Source organism: Xenopus laevis, chromosome 5S (genome assembly GCF_017654675.1).
Source record: "Xenopus laevis strain J_2021 chromosome 5S, Xenopus_laevis_v10.1, whole genome shotgun sequence".
NCBI lineage: Eukaryota > Metazoa > Chordata > Amphibia > Anura > Pipidae > Xenopus > Xenopus laevis.
This window is the reverse complement of record NC_054380.1, coordinates 25,194,607-25,211,489: the sequence shown is the minus strand read 5'-3', so window position 1 is coordinate 25,211,489 and position 16,883 is coordinate 25,194,607. Positions and strand designations below refer to the sequence as shown.

General features: G+C 42.1%; 1 protein-coding gene across 8 annotated transcripts in view; it reads left to right on the top strand.

The window, feature by feature from the left end:
* The window catches only part of rtn4.S (reticulon 4 S homeolog), a 35,842-nt gene extending 20,947 nt beyond the window's left edge, over positions 1–14,895 (top strand). For 7 of the 8 annotated variants that reach the window (XM_018264273.2, XM_018264272.2, XM_018264277.2 and 4 more), the window contains 6 exons: positions 4,139–4,346; positions 9,786–9,924; positions 11,672–11,741; positions 12,776–12,822; positions 13,389–13,447; positions 14,071–14,895. In XM_018264273.2, coding sequence (XP_018119762.1) covers positions 4,139–4,346; positions 9,786–9,924; positions 11,672–11,741; positions 12,776–12,822; positions 13,389–13,447; positions 14,071–14,113 — 566 coding nt within the window. In that variant the 3' untranslated portion in view covers positions 14,114–14,895. 8 annotated transcript variants of the gene reach the window in all.
* Positions 14,896–16,883: the final 1,988 nt, after the last annotated feature.

Below are 16,883 nucleotides of genomic sequence, written 5' to 3'. Positions count from 1 at the left end.
TTTATTTGGCTGCATGTGTGCTTTATTTGGCTGCACGTGTGCTTTATTTGGCTGCACGTGTGCTTTATTTGGCTGCACGTGTGCTTTATTTGGCTGCACGTGTGCTTTATTTGGCTGCACGTGTGCTTTATTTGGCTGCACGTGTGCTTTATTTGGCTGCACGTGTGCTTTATTTGGCTGCACGTGTGCTTTATTTGGCTGCATGTGTGCTTTATTTGGCTGCTTAACTCATTGCTGGAGGGCTGAGTGTGTAAGATGCAGATTATATAGAACTCCTCATGTGTGTGACGTGTAGACCAGTGAATGGTTCATTTGTTTAAATTAAAATGTCCATAAAAAGAACATCCACAAACTATAAATGTCCAATTGGAAATCCGGGGGTTATTTCTCCAGCACCAGCCGGAGGGACACACATTGTGCCTCTTTAAGGGCAGAGACGCTGCAATTCGGGAGGAGATTAGTTGCCTGGCGATAAATCTCCTTCTTCGGGGCGACTTATCTCCCCGAACTGCCTTCCCGCCGTCTAGAATGTAAATCGCCAGCGGGATGGCACGCGGAACGCTTCGTTTTACGAAGTTACCTGAAAAAAGCTAAATGCGTCTATTCCTGCGCTCCCCTGCGGCTGAACGCATAAAAACAGAACATAGGGGAGTGCAGCTTCAACCGCTCGTCAGAAAGAGCCATTATAATGGTGTTTTATGGAATATATTGGTAGTGAGCATATAACTTATGTGTGGGGCACAGCATTGAAGATTAAAGGAGTAGCACCAGGAGGCGGAAACTTGAGGTGCTGTATGTGGATGTTGGGGTACATGAGAAGCTCCTGTTCTTTCACCTTAAATCTTTCCCCCGTTTGCCAATGCAAAAAGAGTTTTTAGAGCTTTTTGGATCGTTGTTCTAACATAAATAGACTTGTACCTTTATGTGGCCATAAATACCCCCTCTGATCCCCTCATTGGCATAATATGCCCAGGAGTAGCCTTTGGGCAATATCAGCCAAGGATTCCACTTGGGCACGAAACGCGTTGGGCATTTAGGAGCTTTCCATTACTTTTAATGTAACCTAATAAGCAGAGATTTTTTACATGACGCCATGGTTTTTCTAGTGTCTAAATCCCCTTTCATTTGTAATGCTGTGGGTTTCTTTGGTAGCCAGAAACTGCCATAATGGGATCCGCAGCCAGTGAGAATGGGAACTTTTTCCTTTGTTCCCGTGCATAGTTACCCTTGTTAAGTGCAGCAGAGAGAGGAATAAATGGATGATTTTGGGTGTGAAAGCGACTGCCAGGGCTTCAGAGCGGCTCTTTCATGGGGTGTCCTTGGCAGCCGTGGGGCAACAGTTGTTTTTTTGTGAAAAGAACCAGTTCAGTTCTTGTTGTAGCAACTCATTCTGCGCTTCTTTTTTCTCGTTGGGCTTCTGCTTGGATTCTGTTACAGCTCCAGCCTTTGCCATGTTTATCTTTGTCTAACGGAGTCGCCATATTTAGTAGCACATGAAAGATGGGCCGGCGCTCACAGAACTCGGTTCTTTTAACCCCGTGACTCCTGTTCTCCTCTGCTGGGAAACTGCCTCGTGCCCACGACTTTATACGGCCATAAAGCGATTTGAGTAAATCAGTAAAGTTTCTCCCAGTGACTGAGAAATGGGAGTTGTGGGAAATGTAATATTGGCACAAATCATGTTTTCTCCGTTGGTGTTAAAGCTCTGAACCCCCTATGGGAAAAAATAAGCATTACTGTATGTGCTGTTCTCTTGCAGCAGGACTGTCCATTAGGGTCATATATGGGCCTCCAAGAGATTTTTATGGCCCCATAATTCTCAAGAGTTCAATGGACCTCAAGGACACCTAAAGCCATGACATTTTCCCTGTGTAGCCACCAGATTAGAGCAGCGCCATTCATCCCCAGCAGCTGCATCGTGGGGGCATGTTCCCACCCTGTTCCTGGGCACAATCACCCCAAATCGATCCAGGTGACCCCACAACAATATCATTAAAGGAAAACTATACCCCCAAAATGAACACTTAAGCAACAGATAGTTCATATCATATTAAGTGGCATATTAAAGAATCTTACCAAACTGGAATATATATTTACGTAAATATTGCCCTTTTACATCTCTTGCCTTGAGCCACCATTTCGTGATGGTCTGTTTGTTGCCTCAGAGATCACCTGACCGGAAATACTTCAACTTTAACTGTAACAGGAAGAAGTGAGGAAGCAAAAGACACAACTCTGTCTGTTAATTGGCTCATGTGACCTAACATACAGTACAGTGAATCCTACGATCCCAGTGGGCGGCCCTTATTTTTTAAAATGGCAATTTTCTATTTATGATTACCCAATGGCACATACTACTAGAAAAGTATATTATTATGATAATGGTTTATTTACATGAAGCAGGATTTTACATATGAGCTGTTTTATGCAATATCTTTTTTTAGAGACCTACATTGTTTGGGGGGTATAGTTTTCCTTTAAATGCCTTAGTTCACTACTTGGGCCCAGGGGATTCTTGGTCTTATACCTGTGAAGGACTGGCACACACCAACTGGCACTTAGGCTCTATGTTTACTCACAAAGTGGAAGGGGAGAATTTTTATTCTTGCACTGCTAGAACTGACTGTAAACTGCTCAATTTGGCTGTTCCCCATGTTTGTATATGCATTTCTGTACAGTAGAACCCCCATTTTACCTTTTTCAGGGGGCCAGGAAAAAATTTTGTAAAATCAGGGAAATGTGTTAAATAACTTTCTTCAAGTCTTGAAAGGATATAAGCACAGGAGTCCGTTTTACTTTGAGATACAATATTTACTGTGTTAATAACAACATTGCAGTGTTAAAGGACCAGGAACATAATTTTTTTTTTTTTTTAAATTCGTTTCTTTGTAACAAAAAAAAAAAAAACCAAGACAGTTTTAACTTTTAAATCACAAAGCTTTTATTAAGAAATTACTTACCGATTCTCTGCATGCGCTCCTCTTCAGAAACAGCGACTGGGTGACAATCCCTTGTCCGGCGCCTGATTTCTCCTCCCTGGCTATTGTCGCCACTTCTAAAGAGGAGCGCATGCACAGAATCAATAAGTAATTTCTTAATAAAAGCTTTGCGATTTAAAAGTTAAAACTGTCCTGGTGTTTTGTTTTTTTTTTGTTTTTTTTTTTTCCGTTACAAAGAAACAAAACCTTTTTTTTTTTTTTTTTTAAATTGTTACTGGTCCTTTAATGTTACAATATGGGGGGCATGTGCAAGACTCTCTGTCCGTCACATACACAACACCAAAGCAATAAGTGATTGGTGCAGGACTGGATAAGGGGCAGACTCATTGGAATTGACCATTTACAGGCAGAACCATGGCACAATATACATCTGGTTAGTATTTTAATACTCTTTATTTCACAAATATTAACATTCATCAAGGGAAAAAAAGCAGTTTTTGAGATCAGGACAAAATTTTGATGTAAATATCAGTGAAAACATTACTTAAAATCAGGGAATTATAAATTGGTGGGACCACAAATAAAAAAAAAAGTAAAATGCGGGAAAACTTAAAATCAGGGCACTTAAAATTGAGGTTTCACTGTAGTTACTGTATATTGGAATCTGTAGTCTTCTGCCATTTGTTATGAGGCAGTAAATGTGAATATCTGGAATATCTGTTCCTTCCATTGATGAAGATGAATGTGTTGCCTGAGAGTGAGACCTATTTGTAGAGAAGTGCTGCGGTGCAATTTTACGCTACACGGGCAGCTAGTCCGCCTTTTTGGGTTAAAACAAGCTGGTATTGGGGCAAATTCATGTAGCTTTCCACTGGGGGAGAAAATGTCTGCTGCACCATCAGCCTAAAGTCACTAAATGTTCCCAATTGTTATTTGTACAACTTCTACTAAATATGTTGCTGGAAGCCCAACCTCAGAGCTATTTACAATACGTATGACAATAATGAAGTTTTTAGCTCAAGTCTAAGGATTGGAGTAAGACAGCAGCCAGTACAAGAATGTTCTGAGAAACCCTTTATCCACCTCCAGTTGGGCAGCCCTGATTTCTTTGCCTGTTACATCCCAAAATCTGATGATAATCTGCCTGGCACGTGATACTGTTTCAGCTTTTTGACTATATTTTCCCTTTTTCTTTTCAGTTGTCGACCTTATTTACTGGCGGGACATTAAGAGATCCGGAGTGGTGTTTGGGGCAAGCTTGTTCCTCCTGCTCTCTCTGAGTGTGTTCAGTATTGTCAGCGTGCTCGCTTATATTGCCCTGGCCCTGCTCTCAGTCACCATCAGTTTAAGGATATACAAAGGGATTCTGCAGGCCATCCAGAAGTCAGAGGAAGGACACCCATTCAGGTATCATTAATATATTCGTAATTAGAAATAAAGTCATTAAAGCACAGTTACAATCCATGTTACTGTGGCACACGCAGTGGCAGTGTTAAAGGGGTGGTTCACCTTTAGGGTAGAGACAGACGCTGCTATTTTGGGAGATTAGTCGTCCAGCGACAAATTGCTTCCTCTAAGGGTGACTAATCACTTCAGCTTTCCGAAGTCGCCTGAAGTTTCCTCATGAGGCAACTTCGGAAAACAAAGCGTTCCAAGTGCCATCCAGTCGGCGATTTACACTCTAGCCGGTGGGAAGGCAGTTCGGGGACATTAGTTGTCCAGAAGCGAATTGTTCCTGGGCGACTAATCTCCCCAAAATAGCAGCGTGTGTCTCTGCCCTATAGTTAACTTTTAGTATGTTATAGAATGACCAATTCTAAGCAATTTTTCACTTGGTCTTCATTAATTATTTTTTTAGTTTTTTAATGATTTGTTTATTTCTTCTGACTCTTTCCAGCTTTCAAATGGGGTTCACTAACTCCATCTAAAAACAAATGCTCTGATAAGCTGCAAATGTATTGTTATTGCTACTTTTTATTACTCTTTCTATTCAGGCCTCTCCTATTCATATTCCAGTCTCTTATCTAAATCGATGCATGGTTGCTAGGGGAATTTGGACCCTAGCAGCCAGATGGCTGAAATTGCAAACTGGAGAACTACTGAATAAAAAGCTAAATAACTCAAAACTGACAAATAATAAAAAATGAAAACCAACTGCAACTTGTCTCAGAATATCACTTTCTACTTCATACTTACCGTTCATTTAAAGTTGAACAACCCCTTTAAGGGTAGGACTACACGGACGTTTTCGGCACGATCCAACACGCTGCGACAAATCGCATGTGACGGAAATAAGGTAAGTGAATGCATTGTTGGATGAAGTCACAGCGTTGATCGGATGCAGACGCAGCGTGCATATCTCTTACCTTATTTTCGTTGCATGCAATTTGTTGCAGCCACTCGGATCGCTCTGAAAACGTCCGTGTAGTCCTACCCTAAATCTCTCTCATTGGCTTCCATTGGAATAAATGGGAATGGCTCATTGCCTGGCAGTGCTTGTTTCCAGATTGGCTGGGAAAGGATGTAAAGTTCTCCACACATTCTACAATTTAAGAAATGAAGCGTTGCTTCTGATGGTTCTGTCCAAGAATAAATGATGATTTTTAGATGTTGCCCTTACTTTGTGAAATAGATGTTACTTTACAAAAGAAGATGGCGACACTGGTGAGGAGCCTGTAAGTGAATAAAGCCTATAGATGTCTCTTGTCAAGGTCACACACACACTGAATAGCTTTCATAACTTGACCCCTCTATGCTCCTCAGCTAAAATATCCTCTAGGAGGTTATTTCAGTCTTCTGTTATTTCCCCAACCCCCCTTCCAGTGCCCTGTCCTGCCATGGAGTCAACTTGAAATTCTATATGTTTCTGCTCTTCTATTTCAATGTTCTCAATATGGCAAGCATCATAGTTATGAGAAATTGCATCATAAGACGGAACAAGAGAGAGATTACATCATATGCAATGATGGGGCCTTTATCTGCCTGATTTGGCCCACATGTTGATGGCCAAATGAGCCAGAGATGTCTTATTTGGTGACCTCACCACGTGAGCAGATCTTAGGGTTTGTATTGTGAGTATTACAACCCCACGCTTGTTTAAAGGCAGGTAAGGTGAGTAGAGAAGGAGGTGAGCTCCTACAAGCCCTTGTAGGCCACATGCTCTTGGCATTCATTACACAGCACACACGTCAGCATTCCGCTCAGTTCTGACTCCCGCCACATTGTACACTTGTCATCATAAATCCGGTCTCATTTTACTAAGTGCGGTGTATTTTTGGAAATGTTCTCCTGACTAGAACGACATAACCAGGGGTAATTTGCAAGGGAAGCTACAGCTTGCAACCCAAATGCTCATTGTTGTATCAGCCCTTAGCGGATGTTCTAGATGGAGGCACCAGGGGATGCGGTTACCCTAGACTCATACCTGTTTTTTTTTATTTTGTATAAGAATTTCTTCCCCTCTTATCAAAGTAGAGGTTCATATTTCTCTTAACCGTTCAGTGGTCTTGTTATGGGCTAAAGGGCATGTACCAAAGTTTGGCTTCTCGCATGTTTTCTAGCTTAGTGGCTGGTGCCAAAGCATCGGGTTAATTGCCCCCTCCATTCACTTATATTGTCATCGCCCGCAACCTGCCCGTGCTCTAACAGGAATCTGGGAAACCAAACTTGGTTAAAATGCTGAATCTTTATTATTCCATGTTAAAACACACCATGTGAGCAGGCAGGGGAACCAGCTTAACGTGTTTCTTGCCCAAATGTCACTTTATCAGAAACTAAAGCGCCCCCTACAGTTATTAAAGGGATCCTGTCATCGGAAAACATGTTTTTTTCAAAATGAATCAGTTAATAGTGCTGCTCCAGCAGAATTCTGCACTGAAATCCATTTCTCAAAAGAGCAAACACATTTTTTTATATTCAATTTTGAAATCTGACATGGGGCTAGACATTTTGTCAATTTCCCAGCTGCCCCTGGTCATGTGACTTGTGCCTGCACTTTAGGAGAGAAATGCTTTCTGGCAGGCTGCTGTTTTTCCTTCTCAATGTAACTGAATGTGTCTCAATGGGACATGGGTTTTTACTATTGAGTATTGTTCTTAGATCTACCAGGCAGCTGTTATCTTGTGTTAGGGAGCTGTTATCTGGTTACCTTCCCATTGTTCTTTTGTTTGGCTGCTGGGGGGGGGGAAAGGGAGGGGGTGATATCACTCCAACTTGCAGTAAAGAGTGATTGAAGTTTATCAGAGCACAAGTCACATGACTTGGGGCAGCTGGGAAATTGACAAAATGTCTAGCCCCATGTCAGATTTCAAAATTGAATATAAAAAAATCTGTTTGCTCTTTTGAGGATGGATTTCAGTGCAGAATCCTACTGAAGCAGCCCTATTAACTGATTCATTTTGAAAAAATGTGTTTTCCCCATGACCGTATCCCTTTAAGCATATAAAACCACTCCAATAAAAAATGCAAATTAGGTTAAGACCAAAAGTCACTGAACATATATCAATTAGTAAATCCTCATTAAATATATTCGATTAAACTAACGGTGATAAGGCAGCAGAACGAACAGAGTACAAAAAAATGCAACATAACCAAAAAAGGAAAGAATCAAAATGATATTTCTGAAAACCTTATAATATTAGTAAAGTGAATAGATAATGTATAAATAATATATATACATATCAATTGAACGTATTTACATCCAGACTGGTTAAGTTGATTAAATCAATAAAGTTACGTCAAATACATATATCTGAATTTGTATAGAAACCTAAAATTAATTGTACATTTCTCATAAATCTCAAGATACATAATAATGGGTGATCAAAATTAATAATCCAAAAATTCATACCGGAAAACACTGTTCTTGATATTATAAACATTGGTTGCTATTTTAACGAAAAACTCGAAGAGCCATAAATGTATATGTGTAATAACTGTAGGGGGCGCTTTAGCTTCTGATGATGAAGTGACATTTGGGCACGAAACGCGTTAAGCTGGTTCCCCTGCCTGCACTCATGGTGTGTTTTAACATGGAATAATAAAGATTCATCATTTTAAACAAGTTTGGTTTCCCTGATTCCTGTTTGAGGATGCTCTCCACACAACCAAGTTTGCTTTGAATATACTTCCACAGCCAGAGTGGATTTGGGCGGCGCATTCCGACAACAGACTCAACAAGCGCTCTGTTAAGTGCAGCAACGGCGTTCGCCCTCATGCCCCCACTATCCATTCCCCATGTGCCTCTACCACTCGCATAGCCAAATGGGATATAGACCCCTCTTAAACTTTAAGGCTAACTGAACCTGCTCTGTGTGCAGCCAGGCCGCCAGCCATAGAGCAAGAAAAGTTGCTGTTTTTACAAAAGAAAATATCTGAGCAGTGGGAAATGTTGATTTATATGGCAGCACAAAAACCTAGATCTGCTTTCCCAAGAGTAAAACCGCTTTTATTCCATACCTATATACAACTCTTATGCGTGAGTTGGAGCTCCTGTTGCTGCCGCCCAGATGAAAGGCTCCACTTGTCACTGGGCTAAATTGGCTGTTTTGTTACTCCAGCTGGCATCCAGCACTCACATACATTAATGTTCATTCTATTTCAGGAATAAGTGGCTATTACAGCCGTGCCTATCCGCTTCGGATAAGACTGAGTAGAGAAACACATTTTTTGTAAACAATAGTTTAATAGTGCAAATGCCATTCTAATGCCTGAGTATGGTCGATTTCCCCTTTAACAGGAAGCAATGCATGGCTCCCTACAAATACTCCCAGAAACAGGGTCCGTGTGGAGCATTTATAAACCAGACAGGAGGGGGACAAACGAATATTTGGGAACTCTGATTTGAGTCACGTGTGGCATTGTCACATTGCATTTTCTGTTTTTAACGGGCCCCCAGTGGGACATCTTGGCTGACACTGGCACCATGTGCTATTTCTGTCTTCATTGCTCAATTCTCTCCTTCCGAGTAAATCATTGGTACATTCCAAGGTCCCGGCCTCCTGCGCTTGCCCTGCTGAATAAGCCCCTGCCCTCCTGTTTAATCCCCTGCCCTGCCGTATAAGCCCCTTCCTGCCGTATAAGCCCCTGCTTTACATTTTCTAACAGATGAGCCGATTAGTCTCCCCTAATACGGGCAACTACCGTAATCTCCTCCCAATTCTTTCCCCCTGGCAATAATGTAAATCCTTGTGGGGAAACATGAATCTCTTCAGCTTTACAAAGTTGCCCCACGTTTTCTTGCGACACAAGAAAGTGAAAGAAGCATTTTTGTTTGTTTAAAGAAATTAAAGAAATGTTTTTTTTCCTGTAGACAAGCAGAACCATTTGGTAGGAAACATAGAGATTTTTTGGTGCCTGTGTCCTGTGCATATTGGTGCGTTCAGTTGCCGGCAGAATATGGAGAAAAGGAGACTGTCTAGGCCCCCCCCCCGTTCTGCTGGTGAGCTGGTTAAATCAGAAAATATTGGTCACTGGGTGTGAATAAAACTCTGTGCCATTTAGGGGGCTGTGATGCCAGTCACATTAACTGCTATTGGTTCCTACAGAACTAGAGCTCTCATCCCATGACTTGCACAGTTCCCTGTAATTGATTTGCTAAGAGACTGCTAGAATAGAGCTTGGGGCACATAATATGTTTAGAAAATATTGCTCACCTACTTATATGTTGTAAACTCCGTGATTGCTTTGCAGGTTCCTCACATTCCCATGTTTCCCTTCCTGTTGAAATTAATTCTAAATCAGCTGAATCTTTATCAGATATTCATATCCTATATTATGTGTATAGAGTATATAGACTGTGACTCGTTCGTTACTGGGGTTCTGATGTGTGGCTTCTCTCCTGTTCAGATCCATCTTGGAGTCCAACCTGGCGGTGCCAGAGGATCTGGTCCAGAAATACTGCAATGTGGCCCTGAACCATGTCAACTGCACAGTCAAGGAGCTGCGGCACCTCTTCCTTGTAGAAGACCTGGTGGATTCCCTGAAGGTGAGCCCTGAATAAATTCAGCCAACCCCAATTAGTTTGCCCCCCCCCATGCATGCAGGGTGAGTGAAAGACAGAACAAGCAAACGGACTAGGGATAGACCAAAGACCCTTCAACAAGTACCTGCCCCCCCCCCCATTGTTGTGCCTCTTCTGCCGACCCCTAGTTCCGGCCCTGATACAAATAGTGACTGGTACAGGAAAGGCAGATTTATTTTATGCAGCCGGCCTTCAGTGGAACAACTGTGAGCAGCAAAGAAGAGGGGTGTTATTGTCTCATGAAGAGCCCCCCTATTGGTTAATCATACAATCCTGCCAGTCTGATATTACACCTACTCACATACCTTTGTGTAATCAAAGCACCCAGGTAACACACCCCATGGAAATGTTGGGATAGGCCTTGCCCCTGTGGGAATGGATTTTCTCCAAATGTGTCCTGGTAACAGTGGCCCCCTAATATTGGTATAAGCCAGGGGGTCACTAACTGTCCTTTTACTCCAGCCTGTGAAAAGTCAGCAGAATTCCTACAGTGACACTAAGCCGAAAGGGTCGACCATATGTCCCAGGTCACTGACTACTCGCTGGTGGCTACAAAGTGTCACTGCTTTGCTGACAGTCGATGCATCGTCCTCTGACCCCCCTCAAGACTGCAGTGCCTATTCCTGGCCTCTCATTTGATAGCTGATACCTTTGCAGTTGTAGGGAGGTGACAGCCTGACAAGTGTCTCATCTCCGGCTCCCGGCTTCATTTTAAAGATCGCCAGTCACGTAACTGGCTTCTGGCATATACAGCGGATTAGCCACATCATCGTTATTACTAACACAGAAGCGCATACTGTGCAGTCCTGTACAATGGAATTTCCCACACTATGGGATCTAATAGCTCTAGTTCTAATAGCTAGCAGGGCCTTCTGCTTACTCAGTCAGCACTGGATGTACACACACCATTCCATTGTACAGCGATGTGGAATATGCTGGTGCTTTAATAATAAGCTATAAAAAACAGGAGTTGCCATGTTGCTTATCTTGGCTGCAGTATTCTCTTAAAGCCTCGAGTGTCGGCCAGTGTGCCCAGCGATACAGAATCTATTCACCAATGTGCCAGTGATACAGAATTTATTCGCCTATATAATTGTATCTAGACTAATGCCCAGAAACAAGGCTTTCTGCACCCACAGTTTCACTGCACCCTATTAAAAGTCAGATAATGGGGATCACTGCATAGTAGGGGCTACAGTTGGGGTTGACACGTCTCCTCCTTGTACATGGGGACACGTGTGTGTGTATGTATATATATATATATATATATATATATATATATATATATTATATATGTGTATATATATGTGTGTATATATATATGTGTATATATATGTGTATATATATATATATATATATATATATGTGTATATATATATATATGTGTATATATATATATATATGTGTATATATATATATATGTGTATATATATATATATATATGTGTATATATATATATGTGTATATATATGTGTGTGTATATATATATGTGTATATATATATGTGTATATATATGTGTGTGTATATATATATATATATATATATATATATATATATATATATATATATATTATATATATATATATATATATATATATATATAGATATTGATGCAACAATAAAAGATTATAAAAGATCAACAATAAAAGATCTCTGATTGCTGCCGCTTAGTTGTGTATCGTATGTTTCCTAACACGTCTCCCATTTCCAGTTTGCAGTATTGATGTGGGTCTTCACCTATATTGGTGCCTTGTTCAATGGTCTCACCCTGCTCATTGTGGGTAAGTAGAACAGCATTTCCCTTGTGCTGCCCTTGGGGCCGGGTGTGTTCACAAAATGTCAAATTCTCCTGCTTTTATTTCTGAAAATGTCAATGTGGGTGACTTGGTGTGTGGGTGCTGAGGCTGCAGCCGTTGGCAGTGCTGGGCACTTATGGGTCATGGAGTACAATACTGCCTCTGGTGGTGCCGCTGTTGCACTGCAACTAAGATATAATTAATCCTTATTGGAAGCAAAGCCAGCCTATTGGGTTTATTTAATGTTTACATGATTTTTTTTTTAGTAGACTTAAGGTACGAAGATTCAAATTATGGAAAGATCCATTATCCGGAAAGCCCAGGTCCTGAGCATTCTGGATAACATGTCCCATACCTGTACTGGAGAGATAATTAATCCTGATTGGAAGCAAAGCCAGTTTATTGGGTTTATTTAATGTTTACGTGATTTTCTAGTAGACTTAAGGTATAAAGATCCAAGTTACGGAAATATCGATTATCCGGAAAACCACAGTTCCCTAGGATTCTGGATAACTGGTCCAATACTTGTACCTCTGTCAGCAGCTGCTTTAAAACGCCATTATGAAATCTATCGTTTGTCGTTATGGTTTTTTATTAAATCGAGTCAAATGCAGCATTTGGGCAGAGTAACATTTATTCTGTTGGTCACTGTGCAGTCAATAGGCCCCCGAGGTGTTGCAGGTTCATATGAGGCACAACCAGGAGCGCCGGGCACTCGGCTCCATCAAGAAAAGTAAATTGTTTGTACCCATCGGCACATGATGTGATTGCAATTGGCTCCAGTGCAGTCGTCCCTAGCAACCAGTCAACTGCTTTGATTGGACTATTGGCACCCACCCTGGTGCAGTTAAACACCCATGTTAGTCTGACACAATATGGATCGGGTTTAACCTCACGTGGAGCAATAGTGTAAATCGTGGGCATTCGGCTGTGGTGCACCTCAGTGTTGTGGGATGTTGGGACTTGTAGTTGCTGCGCTTTCTGTGCAACTGATCTCATGGACTGTTTTGTCTTTGCAGCACTGATTTCCCTGTTCAGTATTCCTGTCATTTATGAAAGGCATCAGGTGAGTGGATCTGCCATACGGCTCCTTCATTCTCTGTCATTGGCTCGTGCTCTGTTCCTCCCACCTTCCCACAATGCATTGCACCTGGTCTGTAGGGCAGAAGTGACCTCCCCATATGTAGAATATTTGCGGCTACTTTATGGCGTGTTCCCTTTAGCATTCACATTCTCTCCCACACAACAGGGCGCTCCTGATACTCTGCTGTAAGGCTACTCACAAACACCCCACAATGTTGCTTTGTGATAAGAAAGCAAAATTAACCTTTTGCATGCCACCCGCCATAGAATCTATAGCATTGGAAGAATAGTGCCGACACCATCGATTGCTGTGGCTCCGGGTTGTACAGGCAACACAGGATTAAAGAGACCTGGCATGGAAAGGGTTAAACCTTCCTTTTGATGTGAAACAAGTGAGGAAAGCTGTAGCTATTGGCCGAAGCCAAGTGCTCTAATTCTATTGGCTGTGTGACAGGCTGGGTGTCATCCTCCATGTTTGTTCCCCTGTGTGGTAGCCATTGTTGCTTCATGGGAGGGGCCAAGCAATTCATTCTGTATGTTTATTTGCAGACTCAAGTGGATCACTACCTGGCACTCGTAAACAAGAATCTCAAGAGCACATCAGACCTGTGAGTATCCCTTGTTGCTGCCTTACTCTGCTCATACTATTGCTACAGGGAGTAGATGTGCAGCTCCAAGTGTAATCGTATCATGTGATCACATGCCCTTGTGCCCCTCCACTTCTTGCCCTCTGCCCATTCCTCAGTCTGGATTCAGACTCGCTCTGCTGTACAAGGCGGGGAATGGACAGTTGTTGGGCAATATGGCTGCTGTTATGTCCATTCCAGTACAGGAGCCCCATGAGCTGCGGTTGTTTGGGCCCCGTCTTATGGACCAGCGCCAGGCTCGTGTGTGTGTCACTGTGTAGCCTAACCAGCTTATGAACCACCCGCCTACCTGGGCCACTCATGGTGCCAACTGGGTTCTACATAGGCACAAATAACATTGACTTGTATACAAAGCACCTAGCTGCTGTACACGGCCGCTCTAGCCCACGGCCGCTCTAGCCCACGGCCTCTCTAGCCCACGGCCTCTCTAGCCCATGGCCTCTAGCGCACAGCCACTCTATGGCACGGCCTCTAGTACAGCAACTCTATAAACACACGTGCAGAGAGCTCCGTAGATCCTCCAGTCGTGTCCCCTTTATTTGAGTAACTTCCTTCATCCTGTGCCTTTTCTTCTTCTTTCCCAGGATTCTCTCTAAAGTTCCCGGGCTGAAACGCAAAGCTGAATAGAAGCCATTGACTGTATAAATAGGAGCCTCAGCATTGGAGCATTGGGATAACGCTGCCGGGGGTTGGGGGGACACCTTGACGTCACTGATTTTTTTTTTTGTTTTGTTTTATTTTTTTGTTTTGTTTTTTTTAAAGCAGTGGCGCAGTGTTTATGGGAGAATAAATGCAAGCGTTTTACTGGCACGTGTTTCTTTGGGAGTATTGTGAGCTGCTGTGTTTGGGTTTGAGACTCTTTCCCTGTTCCTGGTGTGATTAATCCAGAGGAGTCTGCGCATGCTGTATATTGCGCTTCCATTGCACTGCGTGTGTGTGCGCTCATTCACTAAATGGGTAAAAACCGAATCTGCTCTCCCCTCAGTGCTGAACGGCCTCCAGTAATGGGAGGTTCCGGCCCGTAACTCGCTTGTGTCGCTCTCTTGTGATTTGACTCTTTTACTCTCACTTGCCAACATCTGTATCGTCCCTTCAGCCTGTCGCTTCACTCACTTGTCATAATGAGCGTTTTTTTATTTTAGAGAGGCCGATCTAAGCGCTAGCTCTGTAGCACATGCGTGTCTAGAAACACTATTGTCTGGTAAGACTGGGGGGGGGGGTAGGGTTAAGGTTAGGGGTTTGCACAAGGAGAGTCACTTTTCCTGTGAAATGAAATGATGCAGATTTATGTGAAACTTTGTGTTGCAAGAATGTGACATGTGTAACCGCTGCTGAAATGCGCCGACGCAACTCTTGGAATGCCTTGTGATATGTACAACCAGAAACCAATAAACGCTTGTAGAACTTAATCCTCCTGCCTGATCATTGGCCCGTCCAGCTGTCCCATGGCTTTCACTGGTGTACAGCTCACGTGTGATTGGTTGTGTGGAGTGGGTGGTGTCTGTGGGTTAGAGATTACTGTAGCACAATGAGGAGTACAAGCTCCCACTGCCCCTATAAAGCAGATTTAAAAGTTAGGTAAAGTGAGAGGGGGCTAGTCTAAGCACTTTTGCAATGTACATTCATTATTTTGGTTTTATTCCAAGATATTAAGGAATACATGTACTGTTAATATGAATGAATGTTGATACAACAGCGCCACCTGCTGGTCAGTTTCCCACCAGTCTGACCACCAAGTAGTCAAGGAAGTTGTCAGGAGAAAGAAAGAGGCTGCTCTGATGTTCTTCTGCTTAGGAAAGATTTGAGAAAGGTTTTTTAATTTTATTCCTAAGCAGAAGAACATCAGAGCAGCCTCTTTCTTTCTCCTGAAACTTCCTTGACTACTTGGTGGTCAGACTGGTGGGAAACTGACCAGCAGGTGGAGCTGTTGTAACAAAATTCATTTATATTAAAGGGGTAGTTCACTTTCAAACAACTAGTTGTTTTCAGACAGATCACCAGAAATAATGACTTTTTCCAATGACTTTCTATTTTCTAATATTGAAGTGTAAAGTGTCGTTTTTCACCTTCTAAAACCGCTTTGTGAGGTGGGGTGGTCGGCGACCCTGTAAACTGTTCTAAATGGATACATTTAGTTGATACATTTCTTATCTTTGTCCCTGCTGAGCAGAATCCCTGAGTTTCATTACAGGCAGCTGTTAGAATTGATACAATAGTTGCTAATACTCCAGAGATGCTGCTGAGAAATGTATCAACTAAATGTTACAAAATTGTAACAGTTCAGAATCTGCACCTGAATTACTGAGCTGCCAGACTCAAACACCAGAGACAAACATTCACCTTTAAACTTAGATGTTGGAAAAACAGTAAAAAATAAATAATGGAAAGTAATTGAAAAAAGTCTTTATTTCTAGGGAACAACCTGGAACCAACTGAACTGAAAAAAAAGTGTTTGGAAGGTATTGGAATAAATAATGAATGTAAATTGCAAAAGTGCTTAGTATAGCCCCTCATTCATTTATTTTTAAGGTTTACTTATCCTTTAAAGGGAAAGGGAGAATATGTTGGGTTGGTTTGTTTTTGGGGATAAATAATGTGTAGGAAAATAGTGTGTCCCTGGGCAGTGAGTAAATACTCGTTCCACTACTGTACAGACTGTACTGACACCTGGGGAAGGTCAATAGAAAGTGGCTTTATTCCCTGGCAGGGGGCAACGTGGGATCTGGTAGCCCTACTGAAATGTGCAACTCTATACACTGACCAATTCAGCTTCAGTCTCTTCCCCTGTATCATGGGCACTTGAGTTTGTAGGGGGGGGGGGCAGATAAACCACATGTGGGTCCATGTGATTGGGGGGTGTGATGTTTATAGGACATTAAATATAAGCCCCCATCTAAAAAACAAATGCTCTGTAAGGCTACAAATGTATAGATATTGCTACTTTTTATTCATCTTTCTATTCAGGTCTCTCCTATTCATATTCCAGTCTCTTATACAAATCAGTGCATGGTTGCTAGGGTCATTCGGGCCCTAGCAACCTGATGGCTGAAATTGCAAACTGGAGAGCAGCAGAATAAAAAGCTCAATAACCCAAACGCCACAAATAATAATAAAATGAAAAACCAATTGCAAATAGTCTCAGAATATCCCTCGGTACATCATACTGACGGTTCATTAGAAGTGGAACAACCCCATTAAGGAGACATTCAGGAGTCTGAATACACTGGGCTGATATTAACAGGCTGTTTGTGTTTCAATAGAAATAAATCAGAAGCGTCACATTCTGCCAAATGTATCACCTCTTATTCAACATGAAATGAAATTCCAAATCTGCACAACGAATGGCTAAAAATTGTTTTATTAGGGATGCACTGAATCCAGGATTCAGTTTGGGATT